Source organism: Saccopteryx bilineata, chromosome 4 (genome assembly GCF_036850765.1).
Source record: "Saccopteryx bilineata isolate mSacBil1 chromosome 4, mSacBil1_pri_phased_curated, whole genome shotgun sequence".
NCBI lineage: Eukaryota > Metazoa > Chordata > Mammalia > Chiroptera > Emballonuridae > Saccopteryx > Saccopteryx bilineata.
In genome coordinates, this window is record NC_089493.1 from 50,141,968 (window position 1) to 50,167,425 (window position 25,458).

Here is a 25,458-nt window from a genome sequence, read left to right on the forward strand (position 1 = left end):
CGCCTCCATTAAAAGGAGACGCCCACTCCACCGGTCCCTTAAGACCATGCTGAGGATAAAGTGAACTAATGGAAGGACTATAGAATCTCATTCATTCCAACTAGTATTTTAAATGTGTTCTGTTTCCATAGCCAGGAATAAAAAATGTGCGCCTCCAGAATCTGTTACTTCACAGACCTACAGAGGGACAGGGGCAGGCTTACTCAGTTCTGTGGCCCCAGCAGAAGGCAGAGTGCCTGGTCCCTGTTTGCTGGGAATCCTTCCAGATGTTCCCTGTGCATTTACATATGTGTGTGTGTGTGTGTGTGTGCGCATCTGCACATACACAAGCACACTCGACTTCCACCTTTCTCTGTAATATATATAGTTTGTGCAGGTCTGTTAGGGAAGACAGTAACCAGCAGGAGGGGCTTGGAGAAGCTGTGATGCTGACTTGTCCAGAATACAATGTAAACAAATGGTCAGGGATGCTGAGGCAGGGGCACAGACCAAGGAGACTGATCACTGAAAAACCTCCTGTCTGTTTCTTAGTTCCTGTCCTCATTTAGTGGAGCAAGTACCTATCTGAGCAGATCTGATACCGAGTCCCCAGATGAAATGGGCTCATTTTCTCATCTGGTGGGTGTAGGAAAGCGCTAGGTTGAGATTTGCATCTCTGGTTGAGCACACTGTGCAGGGCCCCTGGGGGGGCAGTCAGGAGATGGTGGATCATGGCTACTGCTTGGAGATGATGGTAGAACAGGGATTCTGGGGCCAGACATACCTGGCTTCCAGACTCTGGTTTGTCAAATAACCGAATGGCATCTGGCAAGTTGTTTAACTTCTCCAAGTTTTTCATCTATAAAGTACACGCCACATTTCCAGGATTAGGAAGAATGCATGTGGAGTCCTTTTGCAAGAGCTTGACTGTGGGCCCTCTGGCCACTTTAGCTGTGAGTAATAGCACCAGTGGTGGGATTTAGCCGGTTTGTACTGGTTTGGCAGAACCAATACCTACTTTTTTGTTGAGTTCGGCGAACCGGTTGTTAAAATGGCACCAGTAATCAGGGTTCTTTCTAAGGTGGGCGCCTGGGCAGCTGCCAATGTGGAAATCACAAATGTACATTCCTTATTCTTTTTTAACGTTTATCTGCGCAACAGCGTATTCTAAATGCCCGTAGTAATGTTCATTCTGTCCATAGGTGAAAAAAATTGCAACTGAGGATGCCAATCAAGAAGCAATATAGGCCCTGGCCGGTTGGCTCCACGGTAGAGCGTCAGCCTGGCGTGCAGGAGTCCCGGGTTGGATTCCCAGCCAGGGCACACAGGAGAAGCGCCCATCTGCTTCTCCATCCCTCCCCCTCTCCTTCCTCTCTGTCTCTCTCTCCCCTTCCCGCAGCCAAGGCTCCATTGGAGCAAAGATGGCCGGGCGCTGGGGATGGCTCTGTGGGTGGCCTCTGCCTTAGGTGCTAAAATGGCTCTGGATGCAGCAGAGCAACGCCCCCTGGTGGGCGTGCCAGGTGGGTCTCGGTCGGACACATGCGGGAGTCTGTCTGACTGCCTCCCTGTTTCCAGCTTCGGAAAAATGAAGAAAAAAAAAAAAAAAAAAGAAGCAATATAGAAACATCTTAAATAACAGTTTTATTGTTTTTTTTGGGTCAGGTATTACTTAATATTTTTTCATTAATATTTAAAAACTTATAACAATCTAGTTTTGTGTACCTCTTTCATTATTCTTAAAGTATTAAATGTATGAAATAACAAACTACCTTTTGCTTATCTTTTTTTATACTTAAAATGGTCATTAGGGCAGAAAACCATTTGTTAAATTACTTGAATCCCACCACTGAATAACACCATTGCTTGGTCTTTGGTTTTGGAAAGGGAAGGCACCCAAAGCCTCCCAGAGGAAGAGTTGGTAACTGGGCAGGAAGGGGATATTCTTATTTTTTTCTGTCTCAGCAGGTAGCACATGATTGGTAGAAAGGTGTTCAGTAGGTATTTAGTGAAAAGGATTTCACGACCTGGAGCAAGTTATTATTAAACAGGGTTTCCTCTTCTCATTACCTCTGGAGTCTGGCTTCAAGTCCTGGTGAATTGTAAATGAAAATTAGTTTGAGGAGCACTTATAATGGTGCTTGTTCCTTCTCCCTATTTTTAAACCAACAAGGCCCATTCCAGAATCATAGTTTCCTCTACTCGAACACTAAGAACTCTGAATATCTATTCAAGCTCATAAGAGGTCGCCAGCCGCTGTCCTGCGGCCATTGCCAGATGAAGCCAGGGCCTCTCTACGTCCCTCCACTCGTGTTCCCATTACCTTGCCATGTCACGGACTGGATCTGAGAATTAGTTTGGGGCCTCCCACTCTATATTCAATTGATTTATATTGCTTCTAAAAATTAGAGGATATTTCAAAATGAATATGAAGCAATAAAATATCCCCTAATTTTTGTGAGCAGTGTAATTCCACTTGTGTTAAAAAGGAAAAGACAAAGGAACAGGCATTAAATTAAAACAATGCACTTTTGCCAGGACCCCACCCCCTTCCCCACCCCACCCCAGGGATTTTTTTTCCTTTTCCAGTCCCCAGAGATGAATACTTGTAGGTTTTCTAAACCAAATAGGGAGCAGCCATTCCTATCTCAGTAACTTCACTAGATGCTGATGTCAATAGCACAAAATCCCACGAAGGCACTGGCTCTTCCAGGCGGTGAGCTTAGATGCAGAGAGCTGGGGGTCGCCTAATACCCAGTCTAAACTGTTTACCATTAGTTTATTAGGTGCTCTATTTCTGACCCCTCAAAGGGCCTTTTCCTTCCCCTTCTGCCATGCTCTTTGCTACTGCTCCTCGATGGTTTGCTCTGCAGCCTTGTCATAAAACCTTTCTACTCCTGGAAAAGGAAGAGCAAAACTGCAGTGTTGCTGCTAGTTAACATTCACGAAATGCAACACACACGCAAACACACGTTACCAATCATGCTTACCAGATGGTAAATGTATCCCGTTTCATCAGAAAGTGAGCAGCAAACGTTCAATTTCATCACCAAATACAACATTTAAATTCACATCAATTTTCAATTTGACAACCTTACTGAGTTGGCATAATGAAAATCAATATTTTATCCCTATATTATTAACTGTTTGTAAGTTACAATAATGCAGACTTGAGATTTTAAAAATTGTCATTAAACCAATTTCACAATTCGCTATTTTCATATACTATGTATCTCTATATTTTTTCAATAACTCAGAGTTCTATATTCAGAATGGGCTGACAGAAATGGCACAGGGTAGAAAGAATAAGAATCTAGTGGCTGATGTTGGTGCATATCTATCTATATCTATATCTATATCTATATCTATATCTATCTATATCTATATATATTTGACACCACTACCCAAGTTAAGAGGTTACCTTTTGTTGGTTTATAAAGAAAAGATTAATATCAATTTGTTCTCTCTTACTGGACTGTGGCAATGGAAAATGGAAGCCCATGGAATGGAGGAAGTTCCTGATGCTACAATGGAAGAACAAGGAAGCCCTATCTTCTGAGTCCCAAGTCTATATTTCTGTCCACAGAATGGTGTTGAGGACCATAAATGGCAGAAAGCCATTGTAGATTCGAGGCTTAGCAAAAGGCTGAGTTCTGCCCTGGCCGGTTGGCTCAGTGGTAGAGCGTCAGCCTGGCGTGCAGAAGTCCCGGGTTCAATTCCCGGCCAGGGCACACAGGAGAAGCGCCCATCTGCTTCTCCACCCCTCCCCCTCTCCTTCCTCTCTGTCTCTCTCTTCCCCTTCCGCAGCAGAGGCTCCATTGGAGCAAGGATGGCCCGGGCGCTGGGGGTGGCTCCTTGGCCTCTGCCCCAGGTGCTGGAGTGGCTCTGGTCGCAACAAAGTGATGCCCCGGAGGGGCAGAGCATCGCCCCCTGGTGGGCAGAGCGTTGCCCCTGGTGGGCATGCCGGGTGGATCCCGGTCGGGGGCATGCGGGAGTCTGTCTGACTGTCTCTCCCCATTTCCAGCTTCAGAGAAAAAAAAAAAAAAAAAAAGGCTGAGTTCTCCCCCCTCCATCTCCTTATTTGGCTATTATTTGTACCCACTTCACTTGCTTCCTTGGGTTGCTGGAAGCAATTTACATGCCCTTCTTCTGACTCTTTGTTTGTTTTCAGATATTGTTGGTAGATTTCACTAATACATCCTGTTTTTGCCTTGGGAAGAGTTCCTGCTTTAGCCTCAGATGTGTAACTTTGTATCAAGGATTTTCTTGATTTGCATATGGCTATATAATAAAGCAAACTGGGGTTATGGGGCACTCGGATATTGCCATCGACATTTTGAAGAGTCCTTCCGGTCCCATTTCCCATTTTTTCTTTTTTTTGTTTTTAATTTTTTTTTTTTTTTTACTTTTATTAATTTTTAGAGAGGAGAGAGAGTGAGAGAGAGAGACAGAAGGGGGAGGGAGCAGGAAGCATCAACTCCCATATGTGCCTTGACCAGGCAAGCCCAGGGCTTTGAACTGGCAACCTCAGTATTCCAGGTTGATGCTTTATCCACTGCGCCACCACAGGTCAGGCGCATTTTTTTCTTGATGAGTATGTTTCCTTAATTCCGCACCGTTATTAGGAGCTGGGCTGGTCAGCGGCAGAATGGTCCAAAGATTTCTGAGTTTTGGCCTTAACTGGTTATCAATAAACTGAATGAAACCCTACTAGTTCAGTTTCTGTGCACTTGAGAGTGAAGAGGGGTTATGGCCTCCATGTTGGAGCCCTAAATCCTAGGATCTCAGATTGTGACTGGATTTAGACACAGGACCTTTAAAGAGGTAACCAAGGTAAAATGAGGTCTTATAAATGGTCCCTAATTCAGTATGAGTGATGTCCTTATAAGAAGAGATTAGGACAAAGACAACACACAGAGGACAAGGGAAGGTGGCCATCTGCAACTCAAGGAAAGAGGCCTTGAAAGAAACCAAACCTGCTGACACCCTGAATTTGGACTTTGAGCCTCTGATTGTGAGAAAATAAGTTTCCGTGGTTTAAGCCACCCCGTCTGTGGTATTTTGTTAATGGCAGCAGCCCTAGCAAATAGTTTAGTCCAGATTGGAGGAAAATGTAGAATTTATTTTATTTTATTTATTTATTTTTTTTCATCTTTCTGAAGCTGGAAACAGGGAGAGACAGTCAGACAGACTCCCGCATGCGCCCGACCGGGATCCACCCGGCACGCCCACCAGGGGCGACGCTCTGCCCACCAGGGGGCGATGCTCTGCCCCTCCGGGGCGTCGCCATGTCGCGACCAGAGCCACTCTAGCGCCTGAGAAAGAGGCCACAGAGCCATCCCCAGCACCCGGGCCATCTTTGCTCCAATGGAGCCTTGGCTGCGGGAGGGGAAGAGAGAGAGAGGAAAGCGCGGCGGAGGGGTGGAGAAGCAAATGGGCGCTTCTCCTGTGTGCCCTGGCCGGGAATCGAACCCGGGTCCTCCGCACGCTAGGCCGACGCTCTACCGCTGAGCCAACCGGCCAGGGCTAGAATTTACATTATACAGTGGTCCCTCGTCTGTCATGGGGGTTAGGTTCCAGAACCCTGTGATAGGCGAAAATCTGCAAAGTAGCAACATTATATTTATTTTCTTATCTTTTTTTTTCTTCATTTTTCTGAAGCTGGAAAAGAGGAGGCAGTCAGACAGACTTCCGCAAGCGCCAGACCGGAATCCACCCAGTATGCCCACCAGGGGGCGATGCTCTGCCCCTTTGGGGCATTGCTCTGTTGCATCCAGAGCCATTCTAGCGCCTGAGGCAGAGGCCACAGAGCCATCCTCAGCGCCCGGGCCATCTTTGCTCCAATGGAGCCTCCGCTGCTGGAGGGGAAGAGACAGAAAGGAAGGAGGGGGGAGGGGTGGAGAAGCAGATGGGTGCTTCTCCTGTGTGCCCTGGCCGGGAATCGAACCCAGGACTCCTGCACGCCAGGCCGACGCTCTACCGCTGAGCCAACCAGCCAGGGCCTATTTATGTATATTTAAGGCTTTATAAACCCTCCCCACACTCTTACAAACCTTTCCCACCTGTTATTAACCTTTCCCACAGTCTTATAAACGCTTCCTATGCTTTTAAACACTTTCTAAATAATTAAGATATGTAAAAATACCTATATACCGCAAAATCCGCGATATAGTGGAAAAATCCACAATACAAAATTAGATATATACAATTTAAAAATCTGTATACAGTGAGACTGCAAAAAGTGAACCGCAATATGGCAAGGGATGATTGTATTTCTCTCTATAATGGAGACACTTATTAATTAGGGTTCATTAGTTGCAAGTAACAAATCAAATCCAGCCAACTCAGGGTCCTCACAGCTGGCATGGCATCCTGGCTTTGCTCCTGATACGCCCTCCTCTCCATCCACCCGGTGCCAGGCCTGAAGCCCCTGCTTAGGTTCCATTTCCTCCACACACCTGACCACATAAAGAAGCACTGTATTTTTCTGAAACTGCTTTGTGGACACTGTGTACCCCTACAGACTACACCTCCTGGTAAAGGTCCATGTGACATATTCCCGCCCACAGTGTCTTAAAGGGTCAGATTCCCCTCCTAATGAACATAGCTCTCACAGGCTGCGCAGAAAACGATGGTCAGAAATCTGCTTGCTTGGATCAAATACTCTTAGGATAATTAGAGAAAAAAGAGAAATGCCAAGGTATATTCCTTTTAAGATAAAAAACTTTATTTTACAATTTTATAAAGCAGCTTTACATTAAGCACAAACAATCCATTTACTTTGTATAGAAACAAAATACCTTTCCATCTGCAAAAAATCAAGTTTTGCTGTATATAAAACTAACATGTGCACATTGTGCTTAAACTGCAAAGTCTGTACAGCTTTACAAAGGACTACCCTTCAAAAGGGCATCCAGTAAACACTTTATTGCATATTTAACACATGGTGTATAACCCACATGTACAATGGAGAAAAAACAAGAAAAACAATTACAAGGAGGATGCGAATAGCAGCTTTCCGTGAAAGTTTGCACACTAACAAAGAAAAGGACCGCCACATCTGGGGAGTTGTGCTTGTGTGTCATTTTCCTATTTGCTCACATACACTGGATGGTTTTTGGATGAAGCCTTTATGTACAGTAACTGCTAAAGGGTCAAACTTGACCTTTATCTGAAACTTTTGGCTGGTTTAAAAACTGAAGTGGCAATAGATTTAACTTAACACAAAAGCTAACTCAAGATAAGTGTAAACTAATACCCATAATCTTGAAACACAAATTTAAAGAAACAAAACAAAACTTTAAAATGCCTTCCCCATTCTCTTTAAGCTCAGAATAAGTAAACATTTTACATGATTTAAAACCCTAGAAAGCTCCATAGGTGTTTAGGAACAAAAATGCAATGTATGGTCTTGGGCAGTGTTCCTCTACGTATGCCCCGAGATCGCCTGCATCAGAATCACCTGCCTGCTTGTGAAAAACACAGGTTACCATGGTTTAACAGGCAGATTTACTGACTATCTGGAATCTGTATTTCAGTAAGTTCCAGGTGGTTCTGAGACGTCCTAAAGTGTGAGAACCACTAGTCTGTACTGACGGTGCTGCTACAGGTTCAACTCTCTCTCTCAGGAAATTCTGAGATCACAAGAAATATCAAGTTGCTGTTGCAATGTGGAAGGCAGTGTGAACCAACAGCAATGAAATAGCAATGCCATTTCTAGATCAAAATGCCTTTCCTTTTCCAGTGGAAAAGGACAGACACATTGTTAAGGCACTGATATTTGTCACAGAAGCAGTACCATACTGTTTTCATTGAGTCCCTTGATCTGAAGTACCAGTATGCAAACACAAGGCAGAAGTCTGGACTCTTCTAAAATAATAACAAATATGATGAAGTAGAAAGGGCTCCCAGATTGGAGAATTTTTGCTTTTGAGCACTGAAATGAAAAACGAAGGCATCCAGATATTCTTGTTGAGACAGCTAATGCGTAAAAACTACAAAGGTCAAAAGCTATGGGAAAACCTAATAGCCCACACTGTTTTCTTGTGAACAAAACAGATGCGACGTGTCTTTAATATAGGTCATAGACGAACTGCACTGTTGGTGTGTGACCCTTGAAAGTGTGGGTCTCATATTCTCAATCTGTGTAAGTTACAGTATTGATTTAGAGTGCTGTCATACACTAAAACAAGACAGCAAAATCAGCCTCCTTTGGTTCTGACCTAATGCTTGAAGCCCTACAGCAGACACTCAGTGCCCAGGTATGTGGGCTGAGGAACCGGGAGGGACAGATATAGTGGGGTACAGTGAGATAGAAAAGCCAAATAAAGTCTGATCACACATGTACATACAACAAGCGCAGGAACATCACTTCTATCCAATGGCTGAAATAATTTAAAATAAAAATTTCAAAGGAAAAACAATGATGCTCAGCGTCAATGACCAAGAATGCTCTAGGAAAAACAACAACCGGCTGTGACTTTTGTATGTAATATCTGACCTAGTAATTTCCTTTAAGGGGAAAAAATCCCTAAAAGGGTAGGGGTGGTGGACTTATCAAAATTACTAGCTCTTTCCCAAATTTAGGTTTATAATAAAATTCCCAAATAATGTCCCAAATATGTCCCCACAAATAGAAAAAACTCTTGAGTGTAGTCTGAAATGAAATACAAAATTCTAGATAATGACAAAAGAAAGCATCACAATGGGGATAGGGGAAGGAGAGACTGATTATCAAACCTTTACTGATTGTAGATCAAGTTTCACAAAACAGGTAACATTTTTGTAATTTCTTGTGCAGTCAACATGTTTCATTTTAATTGTGCTTACATTACATAACTGTGAAGCCTGAACAAGGACTGTGTTTTTAATTTACATATCAAGAAAACCATAAATTCAAAATATTCTCCATATATAACAAATTGAACAAATGCAATGAATGCTCATTTGCCCCCAAGGAGTTAATCTATAGAAAAGAAAAACATTTTAAAAAGGTGTACACAGTCAACTATTCAGGCTACAAGTAAATATTTACTGTATTATAGCACATTTTTAAAGTCTGCTTTCAACATAAACATAAATAATCACATTTTAAAAGCACCCCACACTAAGTTTTCAGGTGATAGACAGTTGGCCAGTAACAGCTACTTAGCACTGATTTCCCCCAAACCAAGAGGGACTGGGCTACCAGTGGAACTGTACAGGGTGATAAGCAAGGCAAGATTAAACATCTTTGTTCAGCCCACTGACTAAACACTTTTCTGCTCTAAATGACACCTACAATTCTAAACACCTACCCCATGGAATGCGGTTATCTCAGAAGACTGGTCTGAAGGATCATTTATCACTTGATGTCATCTACAAAAACGCAGTCTATGACGTCTGAACACGTGCCTGTGCTCGCTGAGACAGGGCCCGTCGTTTCTGTGTACAGGAGAGGCTGAGATATGGTTTTGGTTGTGAGCTCTAGTTGTGCTTTGCCCTGCTGCCTTTAAGGTAGCTTTTCCACCTCTTGACAAATTCTTTGAAGATTGGAGACTCATCAATGGTGCTGAGGAGTTGCAGTTGATTGATGTGGGTGGTGTGATAGTCCCAGCGGGCCAGGTTTGGGGCGATGCCAAGCATGAAGTGCCGGAGGTCATAGATGGTTCCTGAGCCAGTGTCGTACAAGGGGAGCATGGCTTTCAGGGATTCCATGCCATGCTCATACAGGGACCTCGCTTCTTTCCCGAGTTTCTCTCCTGCAGTTTCTTTTAAGTCATATAGCCCAATTAAAGAATACATAAAGCCATTTAAAACAAAAGAGCTAGGTGTGGTTGGATACTCTTCATACCAGTCATGTTTATTCATAAACACAGCTTTAACTCCATGCTGCTCTGACAGAAACTTGTAAGGGGCTGTTGCCCTTAAAGCTGAATTGAGGAATATGTAGTCTTTTGTTAATAGGTAGGCCCTGACTAATGTTGAAATGGCTTGCCCTTGGGCCATGGCAGAGTACCACCCAGGCTCTAAAGACTTGAACCCTTCCCCTAACTTACGGGTTACCATAATTGGCCAGCCACCTTTCTCATCCTGGTTCCTCACCAGCCAATCACTGGCAGCGAAGAATGCAGCCATGTGGGCTGTGGTAGAGATGGTAATGTTATCAAGGAATCCTTTCCCTTTTGCAATCAACCTAACCACCTTCTTGGGCATTATTTTGGTTGGCTTGACAGCTTTTGTGTTGGAAAGACCCACGCCTTTTCTGAGGTCAGTGATCAGGTCCCTGGTAACTGTGCTCCATGAAGTTCTGGGCCCGATGCCATAATATATGTCTCTTTCTTTAAAAGCAATTAGCTGGGTATTTGAGACATAATGTACAGTGAAGAGCTGATTCTTTTCTGTAGTCTCTAGAACCACGGACACACTTCCGTTTGTCAAGAACTTGAGGTCAAATGATATAATAAAATCTTTTGTGTTCCCCAGTTGCAAAGATACACCTTCACTGGTCTCTGTAGGGGATAAAATATATCAACAAAGACTGATTAGAATAAAAGCCTCTTTGTATTTAAAAGTTAACTGCAATTCATCTTTGAAAACCACTGACCATATGAAATTAATACTTCAATATTTTGTGTCAGATCATCATTGTTATTATTTTTACTAAAATTAACCACAAATGATAAGATTGATGAGTCCACGATGGCCTGTGAATATCAGGCTAAAGCTCTGATCCTTTGGCCCATGTGGTTTACATCAGAGGGTTAAGAGCAAATGGCTAAGGTATAGTTCATCAAACTGCCTTTTCTGGATCAAATGCCAGCTTATCAATCATCAGTGACTACTCGGGTATACCCATTCTGCAAAAAGAAACAAAAAAGCCAAAGGCTAGCTGAGCCCAGGTTGTCTAGTCTGGCTCCACAATACATGCTCTCAATCACTATTTGATATTAAAAAAGGTAAGTTTGTATGCAGATATTTGCTGGAATTATGAATAAAATTTCTGGTAACTAAGGAACAGGCTCATGTAGTCAACAAAATGTGAGGAAAACTGAGGGAGGTAGAGGAAGAAGAAGCACAGGCTTTGGAGTTAAAAAAATAATAGCCTTGTAGGAACTTTTATTTTACCACTTATTAGCATTGAGATGTTCAATAAATATACCTCTTTGATTCTCAGTTTCTTCACATGTTAAATGGAAATATTACTCTGAAGGTAACTGTGAGGATTTAAGAAAAGACAGTATCTTGGACCATAGTAAAAAATGATAGTGATTACTATTATTCCAAAGTCACTGGCTTCAGAAGCTGATAGAATAGGAAAAGCTGTTTAATCTGGCAAATTATCGAACAGGAAATTTCTCTTGCATATCTGTAGTGCAATGCTGGGTGACTTCCAGAAAGATGACTTTCTGTATACTGCTGGGCTAGCTCTACCACACACAGAAACTGAGCACATGAAATCAGATGGCAGCAGCAGGAAGAATAAGAAAAACAGCAAAAAAAGGTACAAATTTTATAATGGTAAAAATAAATATAAATATCCTGGTCTTTAGAGAGCTTTTAAATATTCAAAACACATTCACATGTATTTATTTTCATTTGATCCTTACAGTAGTCTACCGAGACTGGTAGAGCAGGAATTAAACTTCCATTTTAGAAGTGAAGATATGGAGGCTTTCTTTGCAGGGTTAAAAGGTTTGCCCAAAGTCATATGCTAATTAGTGGTGGAGCAGGGACTAGAAACCAGGATTCCTGAACCTAACTTCAAAGACTATGAAAAAGAAATGATATTGGAAGTGGCATTCTCATAAGAATAATCAGTGGAAGAGTTATTTCTCTTAAATATTCAGCCATAGAAGCAGATCTGCTTTAAGGAGTCCTCGAGGAAATCTTTAGTGTGTAACCAGGAGTAAAGATTAGAAATGTGAACTGGTGATAGTTTATCTAGTGTGATTAATCTGGGGAGTATTATCAAGTTGAGTTGATCGTTAACTCTCCCAACATTGGACTTTACTAGTGTGGAGATAACTGACCCAAGGCTTTTAATTACTTCATCTGATGGACAATTATGGAAATTGTATTAAGAATGAGAACATCTTGACAGACTCATGCATCAAATAACACTTTGAGTGATTTTTTAAAAAGTGATTTCCTAAGTATACTTCTAATGCAGTAAAAATCTGGAAAGATATCAACATTCAATCTCTCTGTTAACTAGCATTTTTCTGCGTCAATATTAAAATAAAACCTGACACTCAGTACAGGATTCTGTTGACTTATGAATCACTCAAGATTAAATTATATTCAGCAAAGTAGACTATTTTGAATGCTATTTATTTTTTCATTCTTAGGGTAATGCCTTATTAATCAGACAAGGTATTAACTATGACATTCATTTTCACCAAAATGGGTAACAATAACCCATCTTTAGAAATCCAAAATGGAGGAAGCTGAAGAAGTACCCATTTTTCTCCCAGAAATCCATTCTGATTTTCACTTTATGTATACAAATCCAATGAAATGATATGGTTCAAACAATCACCTTATATCTCAATGTAACAGATTAATTCAAAGAACTCAGTAATGAATGATGTCACGGGATGTAACCTTTTAAAAAAAACACTATTAATTTTCCTAAAACCTAACATCACCTGAGGGGAATATTAAGCCACATAGGAGAAGTGACAGAGAAGTCACACTCCCCAGTTTAAATCAATCATTTTCACAAAAATTTTACGAGACAGTTCTTTTAGTTCCATTGTATAGATACACAGAGATGTTAACTTGTCAGCACTGCTCAGAAGGATCTGAATGGTAGATAGTAGAATGTGACTATGATTGTGGTAACCACAGATAGTGCTTTAAATCTACTAATAGAAAGTTCTGAGTTTAATTGTTTGAAGTTCATGACCTCTCCTCTCTGAGCAGTTATTCCCAGCAGTCACTACAAATGTCTATTTTTATCATACGTGTACCTGTACTTTAGGCAACGAAGAATGATAAATATTTAATAGTCTTTAAAATCAATGTTTTCACATACAACACAAACTGTAATGACTCATTCATTTAGGCAACAGGCTTACTATGTGGAATGAGAAGAGGCCATACTAAGAACCTCCAGGAACACTGAGAGGTAAGGGTCAGGTAGAAGAAGAGGTCACAAGAAGCCTAAGAAAGAATGGCTATAGACAGGGAAAAATAAGGCCATGGAAATGAAGTAAAGAGAGTGCTTTGTGAAAGAAAAAGCTAATTTAATTGAATAGAGTATAACAGGTATAAAATTTCAGTTCATTCCATTTTAAAATTAGGAAGAGGAAAACGTTACTCAACAAATAAAAAAAAATATGCTGCAGACTCATGTTATGATTCTCTCCTTTGGATGATTTTGTCCCTTCCAGGGAAAAAAGTATTCCAAGCCAAAAAAGAAAAAACAGAAGGCCAACAGCACTTAAGCCTTTGTCCTCCAGAGCCTCATCTCACTTAGGCCTGGGCGTTTATGCACAAGTCCCAGTTTCTTCTCAACAGTCATTCTCTGAATTTATCTCCCACGAGGTCTATAAAAAGCCTCTTCTTCCATACCAACGCTTTAATAAAAAACAAACCCACCTCTGGGATTCCTTTCTCCTGCTGAGCAACAACTCCCATGTAACTCCAACTCACTCTCCTTGAACACTTGTATCGAATGTGACACCAGGCACACCCAGGACATCAAAACCAGCACTCCACCCCCAGCTAGCACACTCCCACCAACAGGGAGCTGCAACTGTGAATAGCTTGTGTCCTACTGGCAGAGTTACTGTCACAGAGTTCTCTTCTCCCCATGCTTAAAACCACCTTGGGAAGTAGTTTTATTTCTAGCTACAGGCCGTAGAAAGAAGCACTAAAGTGAGGATCCCTCACTAAGTATGAGGGGCCCTATCATTTATATTACCCAGGATATCCAAAGGTGCACCATGAAATCTATTGCTCTAACTAGGACAGAGTTCCAAAGAGTTTTCTAGAAAACCTCCCAGCACTTGAGGAGGTTAAGATGAGGGCTGTTTTCCACCCTAATCCAGACATTATTAAGTAGTGCAAAAATAAGCGCCTTTGGTGTACCCCAAACCAATATCCTTTTGCTTATTCTAACCATGACCTGCTGCAATAACCTCTTAAGTATCATAAGCTAAATATTGTTAAACATTTCCACATACTTTCTCAGCCAACCAAGCTGCTATTTTACAATAAGCAAAGATGTTCTATGTACTAGAATATCACAGAATGCCAAAGGAGAAAAGACGTTATAGTCACAGAATAAAATGAAAGGTCACCCATTATTTGCACAGCGTTAAGTACTCATAAATCCATTACTTAAGGCCATCCAGAATGAGTAGATTTGTATTGTGGCTTTCAAGGTCTGTGAAGTACAGTTATCAATGAAGGACACGGAGAGCATACAGAAGAGGTCTTATAACCTTTTCTTTCTTTCTATTTACCTACTGCAAGGTTGGTGGGGGGGGAGCAAGGAGTTCTGTTCTTGACAACATTTCCCCATAGAGAATTTAAACCTGAGGTGCTAACTAAAATGATTTCATTGTCTTTTTAAGTAATGAACTCATTAATTCTCATGGATATTGATTAGCAGAGGAAAATGCATTACATCCTAATTAATGAGACTGTCTTAGTAAAAGGGGAAATGTTGCACAAAGTTAATTTGATTTTATAAATGATTTTATTAATGAAATGGTTTTATAGGAAGTTTGGGACAATCTATAACAAAATTCAATATGGGAAGCAGGCCTAGTTGTTAATGCTGTCTTTTTTGAAAAAAGAATTAAAAAAATAGGCTCTTTCTACAGGAAAATTTCTACTTTAATGCAAAAGAGTTTAAAAATTAAAGAATGAATACTGTACTGAAATACTAAAATAAACGAAGGAACTTCGTTCTTATGGGTATAGATCCCTAGAAGGAGACGCCTACCATGCAGTAGAAAAATAATTTTAACAGAGTATCAGATGCCATAAATCAACATAAAATTAGCAGACACACAATATATCACTTACCTGGAGAAATGAACTGTTTAACATTGGTGAATCTAGACTTATCAGCCACACTAGCCATAAAGCAGCCCTTTGGCACGGTCCAGTCACTGGGCTTGCTGGTTTTGTCCTTATCTTCAGCTGTTTCATATACCTCTATGTGAGGAGGCTTCTCAGTTAGATTTTTGCTGTAATGACTTAACCCATACTGTGCAATTTGGATTGGGTAGAAATAGCCTTGAGGTCCCCATTGTGTAGATAAAGGTACACCTATAAAATAGAGAAGCAAAATCATTAATTATTATGTCCAGATATTTGTGAGTTTGCTCTGAACACCACTCCTCAGTGTTTTACTTTTGGGGATATTATAAGGTCATCAGCAAAATCTGAGCTTCCATATTATACTGTTTACATACTTATCTAAAAAGTAGTACTAAATTGTTTGTTCACTCTCATTCATTATTTGTTGATAGCAATGTAATGTAGATAATCGTTTAAGGACTGACTTTTTATGTGTATTACTTTTGCACATAGGCGTCATGTTTCATAATTCTGTTTCACAAATTCAAGTTTTGCCCAATTTAAATACATGTAGATAATATTACCATAGTTGTATTCTAGAACATCAATCTTGAAATTTTCTTAAACATTTTTACTTAAATAATCAAGTTAATTACATACTCATCTCCACCACCAATGTCAAGATGTGGTCATAAGTATATAATCTGATTGTTAACACATTTGCTTAAGAACCCAGTTATGGCCCTGGCTGGTTCACTCAGTGGTAGAGCATTGGCCCGGTGTGTAGAAGTCCTGGGTTTGATTTCCAGTCAGGGCACACAAGAGAACTGACCATCTGCTTTTCCATCCCTCCCTCTTCTTTCTCTCTCTACTCCTCCCACAGCCATGGCTCATTTAAGCAAGTTGGCCCTGTGCATTGAGGATGGCACCATGGCCTCGCCTCAGGTACCAAAATAGTTCGGTTGCTGAGCAATGGAGCAATGCCCCAGCTGGGCAGAGCATAGCCCCATAGCGGGCTTGCTGGGTGGATCCCGGTCAGGGTGCATGTGGGAGTTTGTCTCTCTGCCTCCCCGCTTCTCACTTAAATTAAAAAATAATTGCCTAATCTGAACACAGTTATGATTAGGCAACTTAAAGTATAAATAAGCTTGTGTTTTTTAAAAACAAATTAAAGCTGTATGTTTAAATATACAGTAGATTCTTGAAATAATTCATTAATGGATTACTTCTTGCAAAGTTCTAAGGAAAACATTTAAATATTTGGTGTCAGTATTTATTTTAGTAATTCCCTATATGGGAAATAAAATCATACCACACTGCACAAACTACTGTACTGTTGCATCATGGTGTATGTGTTGAAAGATAAACTCTTATCTGTATGTAGTTCCAGTCCCAGCAGAAACTAGGAACCTATAAAACTGTATGTGTTCTGATGTAGTTTTAACACAGTTTAAAAAATTAGAGGCTACAGAGGTTAAGAGATCTAGGTTACAAATAAACTTCTTAACTTCTGAATTCTTTCTCCAAGAGGGGATTTTTTAAAAATTTAATTTAATTTAGTTTATTTTGTGACAGAGATAGAGTCAGAGAGAGGGACAGACAGGAAGGGAGAGAGATGAGAAGCATCAATTCTTTGTTGCGGCATCTTAATTCATTGATTGCTTTCTCGTTTGACCGTGGGGCTACAGCAGACTGAATGACTCCTTGCTTGAGCCAGCGACCTTGGGCTCAAGCTGGTGAGCTTTGCTCAAACCAGATGAGCCAGCGCTCAAGCTGGCAACCTCAGGGTCTCGAACCTGGATCCTCCGCATCCTAGTCTGAGGCTCTATCCACTGCGCCACTACCCAGTCAGGCCAGGAGGGGATTTTTTTAAAACTAGGAAACAATTATTTTCATTTAATAAAAGGAAGGCTTATATATCTCACTAAAGATGGATAATAGTTACAATAATGTAGAACTAGCATAAGATCTGATAGACTGATCAATGCATAGTAGGCCAGAAATATACTCTAGTATTCAAAATACTTTAGTATAATGATAAAGTTCATACCATGAATCACTGGGGAAAAGAGGAGATTATTCAATATATGTTAGGAAAAAAAGTCTCAAGTAAGATCCTGACCTTTTACCATTTCCCAAAATAACCAATTTAGCTGGATGAAAAAGTTAAATGTTAAAAAAACAAAACCATAAAGCTATTAGAGAAAATACAGAGGAACAGCTGATCATGGTGTGGCAATGACATTCTAAGCAAGAAAAGAAGAGGTAAAACAACCCCTAAGTTTAGTAAATAAAAGTGAAAACTTCTAAAATTAACAAATCATATATAAATTAAAAGTCCAATTCAATTAGGCTTTCTGATCAATCCTGGGTTTGAAATACAAATTTCAAATTGTATTAATATACTCATAAGGAACCCCCACTACTCCAAATTTAAGACAGTATGTAATAGACTACAGGAGTTCAGAATAAGTTCAGAGAAAATGGTATCTACGTATTGTTAGCTCTGAGTACTCTAAACTTCCATCCAGAGATGATCCCTGGCTAACCTGGTAACAAGACTGTATTGGAATACTGATGGGTCCACTGAATGGCCTCTGTTCCTTCTCTATCTCCTCTCATAGGATAATTATATATTTTAACACAAAATTTCTGGAGATCCTATGCCTTAGCCTTACTGGTGAAAATTTCAGATTCTGAGGCAGGTTAATGGAATAATCTATTTAATCAGGTATGATCTTACTGTAGCCTTAAATCATACCATCTAGAAAGTTGCCCTAGGTTCAGAATAAATTATTCCTCCCTGCTAAGTCCAAATGATAAAAGGTCTCTTGGTAGTAAATTATATTTGTACTTGCTATATAATTAACACCTACAGTTTCTTATTCCTCAACATAATCAGGATAGAAAAATGCAGTGGAACAGTGATACCAACCTTCGACCCCACTTATGCACTTGACTCTGTCTCGGACTTCCACATTGTAGCCTTCAAAAGACATAAACACACCATCAGGGTGATAAGGAGCTCTCTGTGCATAGACTTTGGAATAGCTATGGGAGAATTCAAATCGATCATAGCCATCATACTGAACCACCTTTCCATAAACATCAAAATATTTCTCTACCCAAGAGAATGGAAGGAAGATTTCATTTCCCTCTCGTCTCCCTTTAATTGTGTGGTCATCATTTATGAGACAGTCAATTTCTTCATATTTGAGCCCTAACACCTTGCTTCCCCCATTGCTATTGAAACCCCCAGCAACAGGGGGTGCTTTCTGCTGTTCTGGAGGAAATGCCTCTTCTGACTGTTTGGCCAGATGATTCACATAGTTGTTACTCTCAGATGCTGCTGCTCTTTTTTCTAGTCCATCCGCTCTGAAGCCACTACTCAAGTGCCGTGGAAACTGGATCGCTTTGTCGCTGGAACACTTATTCCACAAAAGTACTGTGACCAAAGTGAAGAGTGCGCAGATGATAATCAAAGTCTTATAGTTGACCCGAGCTGCCAAGCAACGCATATTCAGACCATACCTATGGAGTCAAGAAGAAAAATTCATGCAAAGATGTACTACTGACATTTCACAAGATATGATTTTATTTTTTTTATGTTGAATAACCACATTAGGAAAGTTTTATTAATTGCATGTAATTTAATCAGATTTAAAATTACTAACTGAAAGTTTTCAGCAGAGACAAAGAAAAGGCAAGAGGTGTTTTCCCCTCTTAAAATGCTAAGTTGGCATGATCCTCTAAACTTAAAGCAGAGATTCCCAAACTTTGTGGCTCCATTTGTATCTCAGTAATTTTTTCACAAAGCCCCTAGGCCCAAAGAACTATCTAACAGTTCCATTTATTAAGTAGTTGTGCTCAAACAACTTAAAACATATTTTTATCTTAACAACATAGTAGCTGTTTAAAAAACATAACAGGTGTTAAGATAAACAGGACACCCATGTTGCCAAATCCAAAAGTGAATTTTCAGTGCTCATCCTACGTTGTCAGTGGCTCCTTGTTGAAATACTTTCTTCCCATGGCTTTTAGGGCACCATTCTATCTTGGTTCTCCTCATGCTCCACTGGCTGCTCCTCCTCAGTCACCTTTGATCATTCCCCTTCTCATCTCTCAGAACCTCAGGGCTCTAGTCCTCAGACCTTTTCTTTATCTCTCTCACTCTTCTCACCCTATCTCAAAGCTTTAAATACAACTTATATACTCCCAAAATTCTATTTCCAGGCCAGACCTTTTTCAGAACTGCAGACACATATATCTAAGTGCCAATCATGTAATTAACATCTTTACTTGGAAGTCAAATGGGCTTCTGAAATATAACACCCAAAACTTAACTCCTAATCTCTACCTGTTCCTCATTTCTTATTGCTCAGACCAGAAATCTTTTTTATTTTTTTAAGTGAGAGGAGGGGAGATAGAGAGAAAGACTCCCACATGTGCCCCAACTGGGAACCACCCGGCAACCCCATCTGGATCAGATGCTCGAATCAATCAAGCTATCCTCAGTGCCTGGGCTGATGCTTAGACCAGGGGTCCCCAAACATTTTACACAGGGGGCCAGTTCACTGTCCCTCAGACCATTGGAGGGCCAAACTGGGAACCACCCGGCAACCCCATCTGGATCAGATGCTTGAATCAACCAAGCTATCCTCAGTGCCCGGGCTGATGCTTAGACCAGGGGTCCCCAAACATTTTACACAGGGGGCCAGTTCACTGTCCCTCAGACCACTGGAGGACCGGACTATAAAAAAAAACTATGAACAAATCCCTATGCACACTGTACATATCTTATTTTAACAGAAAAAAACAAAATGGGAACAAATACAATATTTAAAATAAAGAACAAGTAAATTTGAATCAACAAACTGACCAGTATTTCAATGGGAATTATGGGCCTGCTTTTGGCTAATGAGATGGTCAATGTGCTCCTCTCACTGACCACCAATGAAAGAGGTACCACTTCCGGAAGTTCGGCGGGGGGCCGGATAAATGGCCTCAGGGGGCCGCAGATTGGGGACCCCTGGCTTAGACCGACTGAGCTATCTTCAGCATCCCAGAGCCAATGCTTGAACCAATTGAGCCGCTGACTGTGGGAGGAGAAGAAAGAGAGAAGGGAAGAGTGAAGGGAAGAGAAGCAGATGGTCTCTTCTCATGTGTGCCCCGACTGGGGGAACTGAACCCGGGATGTCCACACGCCAGGCTGATGCTCTATCCACTGAGCCAACAGGCCAGGGTGAGAAATCTTGATTCCTTTCTTGCTCATCCCTTGGTTGTACCTTCAAATTATCCCTAGAATTTGACCTCTTTTCTGTTACTATTGTTACCATCACATCAGAGCCACTGTCATCTTTTACTTGGAATACAGCAATGATGTCCAAACTCGTCTCTGTGCTTCTATCCTTGTTCTACTATTCTATCCCCAAGTCTATTTTCAACACAGCAGTCAGAATGATGCTTTTAAATATAAGCCAGATATTGTCATTGCAATCATGATGGGAGAAGAATTTGATGCTGTTGTCTCTGCTGGCCATATAGTGTACTAGCCAGCTGTGATTACATGTAAGCAGTCCCCAGTTGCTTGTTGTTGTGGTCATTGAGAAATATGAAAAATTATGGGTTAGTTATATGTGCAATATATGGAATATTTCCTGCTAAGAGTAAAAGAAGTAGTCTCACTACTGTTTGCTACAGTTCTGTAATTTATTTTGTGGTATAAATTCACAACTAGATATTTTATTGTTTGCAATTCTCCTTCTCCCTTTCCTCTCAATAAACCCTTTTGGCACCAATGAGATTTAAAAAAAATCAAAGCCCAAAATGAAAATGTATAATAAAAAAATGATACAATGAATTTCTGTTTTTCAAGAAGATTGATGGTGAATTTCTAATCCATTCATTTCTTTTAATTCCAAGAGAAAGTAAACTTTGAGCCCTTGCCGGTCTGAAAACAACTTTTATTCGGCTCTCACCACCTTTGATTAATAGTTTGGCAGGATATAGAATCCCTGGTTGCACAGAATTTTCTTTTGAAATGTTGTAGGCAATATTTTATTGCCTTAAAACATTAAAGGTTACCGAGGAGAGGTTTGATTTCAGACTGATACTTGTTACTTTGTACATGACTTTTCTCTGGATCTTTTATCCTAAGAATGCTGTAGGTCCATGTGAATGCATTACAGTATAATATCTGAGTCACTACTTCAGTGTGTCCTTTCAATCTAAAATCTTGTGTTCTTTTTTTCTTATTTAATGGATGTAGTATCTTCTTGCAGCTCTGAGTACATTAGAGTTCCTTTTTCATAAAGTTCTCTCTGGTTAGCTCTATTTTCTCTAGTGGCATTTTCCCCGATTATTTTAGTTTCTATTTCATGCCTGGTAATCTCTGGTTACTCACTCATCTTGAGGCCTGAATGACTCATTAGACAACATGGATTTTCTCTGTTACTGTCGAGATGGTCTGTTTTTTGGCTTGATTGCTCTCCTAAGGGGGCCTCTATGTGGGCTAGGTATACAGTGTTCCTTTAGGGTGTGTAGGTGGGGAGTCAGCAGGCCCTCTAAATGCCAGGATAAAGATGGCTTTGTCTTTTGTTCTGGGGACATAACTTGTACTCCAGAAGGTTTAGCTTTTCCCAATTTCTCTAAAGAAAATCTGTGTGGTGTTTTGCTTAGGTTCATGCCAGCTACATGTAGTACAAATGCAGGGGTGAGAGAGGTATAGGAAGGTGGGAAGAAGGTACACTTGTGCCTTCTAGTACTTGAAAAGAGATATAGAAATCTTTTCAATCATCACTCTTAGGCAGTCTTCCTATTTATTGTTATTGGCTTCTTCACTTCTTATTTCTATACATTTTATTTCAGTGGGGCATCAGGAGGAAAAGGAGGCAAAGGTATGAGTTTAAGGTATCTTGAAAATCACATACATTTTAAGAGCTAGAATCCAATAACACTGTATCATCTGCATTATTACTATGAGAAAATGTGTTGAACACTAAAAAAGACCAAAGTGTGGTATAAGCAAACCTTTAGAAGTTGTATGTTTATAAATTGAGGCTTTCCTTACATTGTAATACAGGTAAACTAGTAACACTAGATGGTCTTTATTTTATAAAAAGTCATTTATTAAAAACACTTATATGCCAAAATTTGAATATGTCAGCTATACCTAACATTTAGACCAATTAAAATAGAAATATAAAGCTTTTAGTCGCATCTTTGAGAAGTACCCATTCTTCATGACTCAAATGAAAGTTACCCTACTTATGAGACCTAGGCTACCATTATTATGGGTAAGAAAAATCAAAATTAAAAACTTTTGGCCCAACCTGTGGTGGCGCAGTGGATAAAATGTTGACCTGGAATTCTGAGGTCACCGGTTCAAAACCTTGGGCTTGCCTGGTCAAGGCACATATCCTGCTCCTCCCTTCCTTTTCTCTGTCTCTCTATCTCCTCTCTAAAATTAATAACAAACAAATAAATCTTTCAATAACCTTTATGCCCAGATTCCTAACTAAAAGCAATCAGGACGTTTTAAAGAAATAGATCATTCCAGGTCTGGGGCATATGCCATGACAAAACAAAACAAAAAAAACTTTCAAATATGAACTGGATTGTATGTAATTCAGGAGATCAACAAGTAGAAAAGAACAAATAAGTGAAGATTGAAAATATATTAAAAATTACCGAAGCTGAAAGATAACTTGGAGGTTCACTATGTTTTTCTTTATACTTCTGTTTATGTTTAAAGATATCCACAGTTCAAAAAATAGTATCATGGCAAAAAGACACAGGACAGGAATCAGCCTGAAACGTCCCCTTCCCCACTAGTCAAAGTTGTGAAAATAAAGACAAACGTTAACTGAAAAACACTGAATCAGCCCTGGCTGGTTGGCTCAGCGGTAGAGAGTCGGCTTAGCGTGCGGAGGACCCGGGTTCGATTCCCGGCCAGGGCACACAGGAGAAGCGCCCATTTGCTTCTCCATCCCTCCGCCGCGCTTTCCTCTCTGTCTCTCTCTTCCCCTCCTGCAGCCAAGGCTCCATTGGAGCAAAGATGGCCTGGGCGCTGGGGATGGCTCCTTGGCCGCTGCCCCAGGTGCTAGAGTGGCTCTGGTCGCAACATGGTGACGCCCAGGATGGGCAGAGCATTGCCCCCTGGTGGGCAGAGCGTCGCCCCATGGTGGGCGTGCCGGGTGGATCCCAGTCGGGCGCATGCGGGAGTCTGTCTGACTGTCTCTCCCTGTTTCCAGCTTCAGAAAAATGAAAAAAAAAAAAAGAAAAGAAAAAAACACTGAATCAATAAAAATCCATGAGTTTACAATGATATACTGCTCACAAAAATTAGGAGATATTTCAAAATGAGTATGAAGCGATAAAAAAAGAAGCATTTGATTTTTTTTATTAAACAAGAAAATCGAAAAGCAAGTCAAAGAAAGTTGTTCAATTATGCAAATGAGATGCAAAACCAACTTTTATTTCATTTGTGAAAATGCACTATACAAAAGGCTGAAAGTACTGGAGTATCTGCACATTCCCCAATCCCTGAATTTTTGTGAGCAGTGTAAAAAAGGAGAAAGCCAGAAAAAAAACCCACTTATGTATCTTCTGAGCTAGTGAAAGAATTTACCTATTAGATCTTTGCAGAAGAATAAATCCATACTCTCAGCTGTTAAAAATTTCTATTTTACAAAAAAATTGTGGCTAATAACATAGAAAAATAAATTTTCTTAATTAGAAAAGTAGCGTTATGGGATCCCTCATGAAATTACTAATTTAGACAAGTATTAGAATCAGGTATATATACGTTTGACAGGGACCTAAAGATTTAAACTGTGCCAAGTAACACCAAATATAGTTATTTTCTAGTCACAGGAGGAAAAGATGAAACTTTATATGGTGAATGACTGAATCAACATTACCCTAATTCAGTGGTCAAATTCAGTCTCATTAAGGGTGACTCATCCAAATACTATATCTCTTGATGAGTTAAATTAAAAAGTACATAACCTATCACATAGCCCAATAAAAAATCTTTTCAAATAAATTTATTTAATTGATTTTAGAAAGAAGAAGGGGGAAGGGAGAAACAGAGAGAGAGAGAGAGAGAGATGTAGATTTATTGTTCCATTTATTTATGTATTCTTTGGTTGTTTTCTGTATGTGCCCTGACTGGGGATCAAACCCACAACCTTGGCTTATCAGGATGATGCTCCAACCGAGCATCTGGCCAAGGCCTCTAATCAAAAATGTTTAACAAATCTTTCAGGCCTTAAGATTTAACTTCTAGTTAACAGGAATACAAGGTATAGAGCAGTGGTAGTCAACTTGGTCCCTACCACCCACTAGGGGGCGTTCCAGCTTTCATGGTGGGCAGTAGCAGAGCAACCAAAGTATAAATAAAAAGACAGATTTAACTATAGTAAGTTGTTTTATAAAGATTTATTCTGCCAAACTTGGTGAAAATCCGACATAAAGTACTTGGTAAATAATTATTATTATATGCTTTAACTTGCTGTAACTCTGCTTTATAAATTTTATAAAGTAAAGTTACTTTCTACTTTATAAATCACCATTACTGTGGAACCGGTGGGCAGTCAGAAAATTTTACTACTAATAGAGATACAAAAGTGGGCGGTAGGTATAAAAAGGTTAACTACCCCTGGTATAGAGGAACAAGTTAAATGTGGAAGCCATTAGATTGCTTTTACTTTTGAGAGAGAGAGACAGGAAGGGAGAGAGATGAGAAGCATCAGCTCGTAGTTGTGGTACTTTAGTTTTCATTGATTGCTTCTCATTTGTGCCTTGACCAAGGCTTGCTTGCTCATTATTTTATTTATGTATCTAACAATTTATATTTGTTATAATTCCTTGGTACCAAGTAAAAAGAAACAGTAGGGGCTCCAGCTGAGCCAGTGACCCTTTGCTCAAAGACCTTGGGCTTCAAGTCAGCAATCACGGGATCATGTCACTGATCCCATGTACAAGCCAGCAACCCCACTCAAGCTGGTGAACCTGCACTCAAGCAGGATGAGCCCATGCTCAAGTCAGTGACCCTAGGGTTTTGAACCTGGGACCTCAGCATCCCAGGTCAACGCTGTTAGGCCAATCAGATATATTTAAAAGGTAAGACATCCAGCAGAAGAGTTGGCCTCGTCTCCCCAATAAATTAGTGGTATAAAATGAAAAAGAGGACTGGATCAGATTTCTTTCTTTTTTTCTTCTTTTATGATGTAAGAGAGATAACAACCAGATGTGACCCACGCTGGGAAATTTGAGTATGGGCTTGGTAAGAAAGCAAGCTTGAAGTACATATGGAGATTGTTAATTTAAAAAAAGAGGTTATGATCAGAGTAATGGTGGGGTAGGAAGCGATACCGATAAATCTCCCCCAAAACTCAACAAGATCTTCAACCAGAAACAGAAAAACCTATACTTGGAGCTTCCAGATGCTTCGCAATACAC

The 25,458-nt window shown here is 40.3% G+C and overlaps 1 protein-coding gene across 1 annotated transcript in view; it reads right to left on the reverse strand.

Moving 5' to 3' along the window:
* Positions 1-6,681: 6,681 nt before the first annotated feature.
* The window catches only part of GLCE (glucuronic acid epimerase), a 107,096-nt gene continuing 88,319 nt past the window's right edge, over positions 6,682-25,458 (reverse strand). The window contains exons 2-4 of the mRNA XM_066274593.1: positions 17,930-18,525; positions 14,998-15,243; positions 6,682-10,466 (exon numbers count right to left, since the gene is read on the reverse strand). Of these exons, the coding sequence (XP_066130690.1) occupies positions 9,442-10,466; positions 14,998-15,243; positions 17,930-18,512 (1,854 nt within the window). The 5' untranslated portion in view covers positions 18,513-18,525 and the 3' untranslated portion in view covers positions 6,682-9,441. The remainder of the gene's footprint in view (positions 10,467-14,997; positions 15,244-17,929; positions 18,526-25,458) is intronic.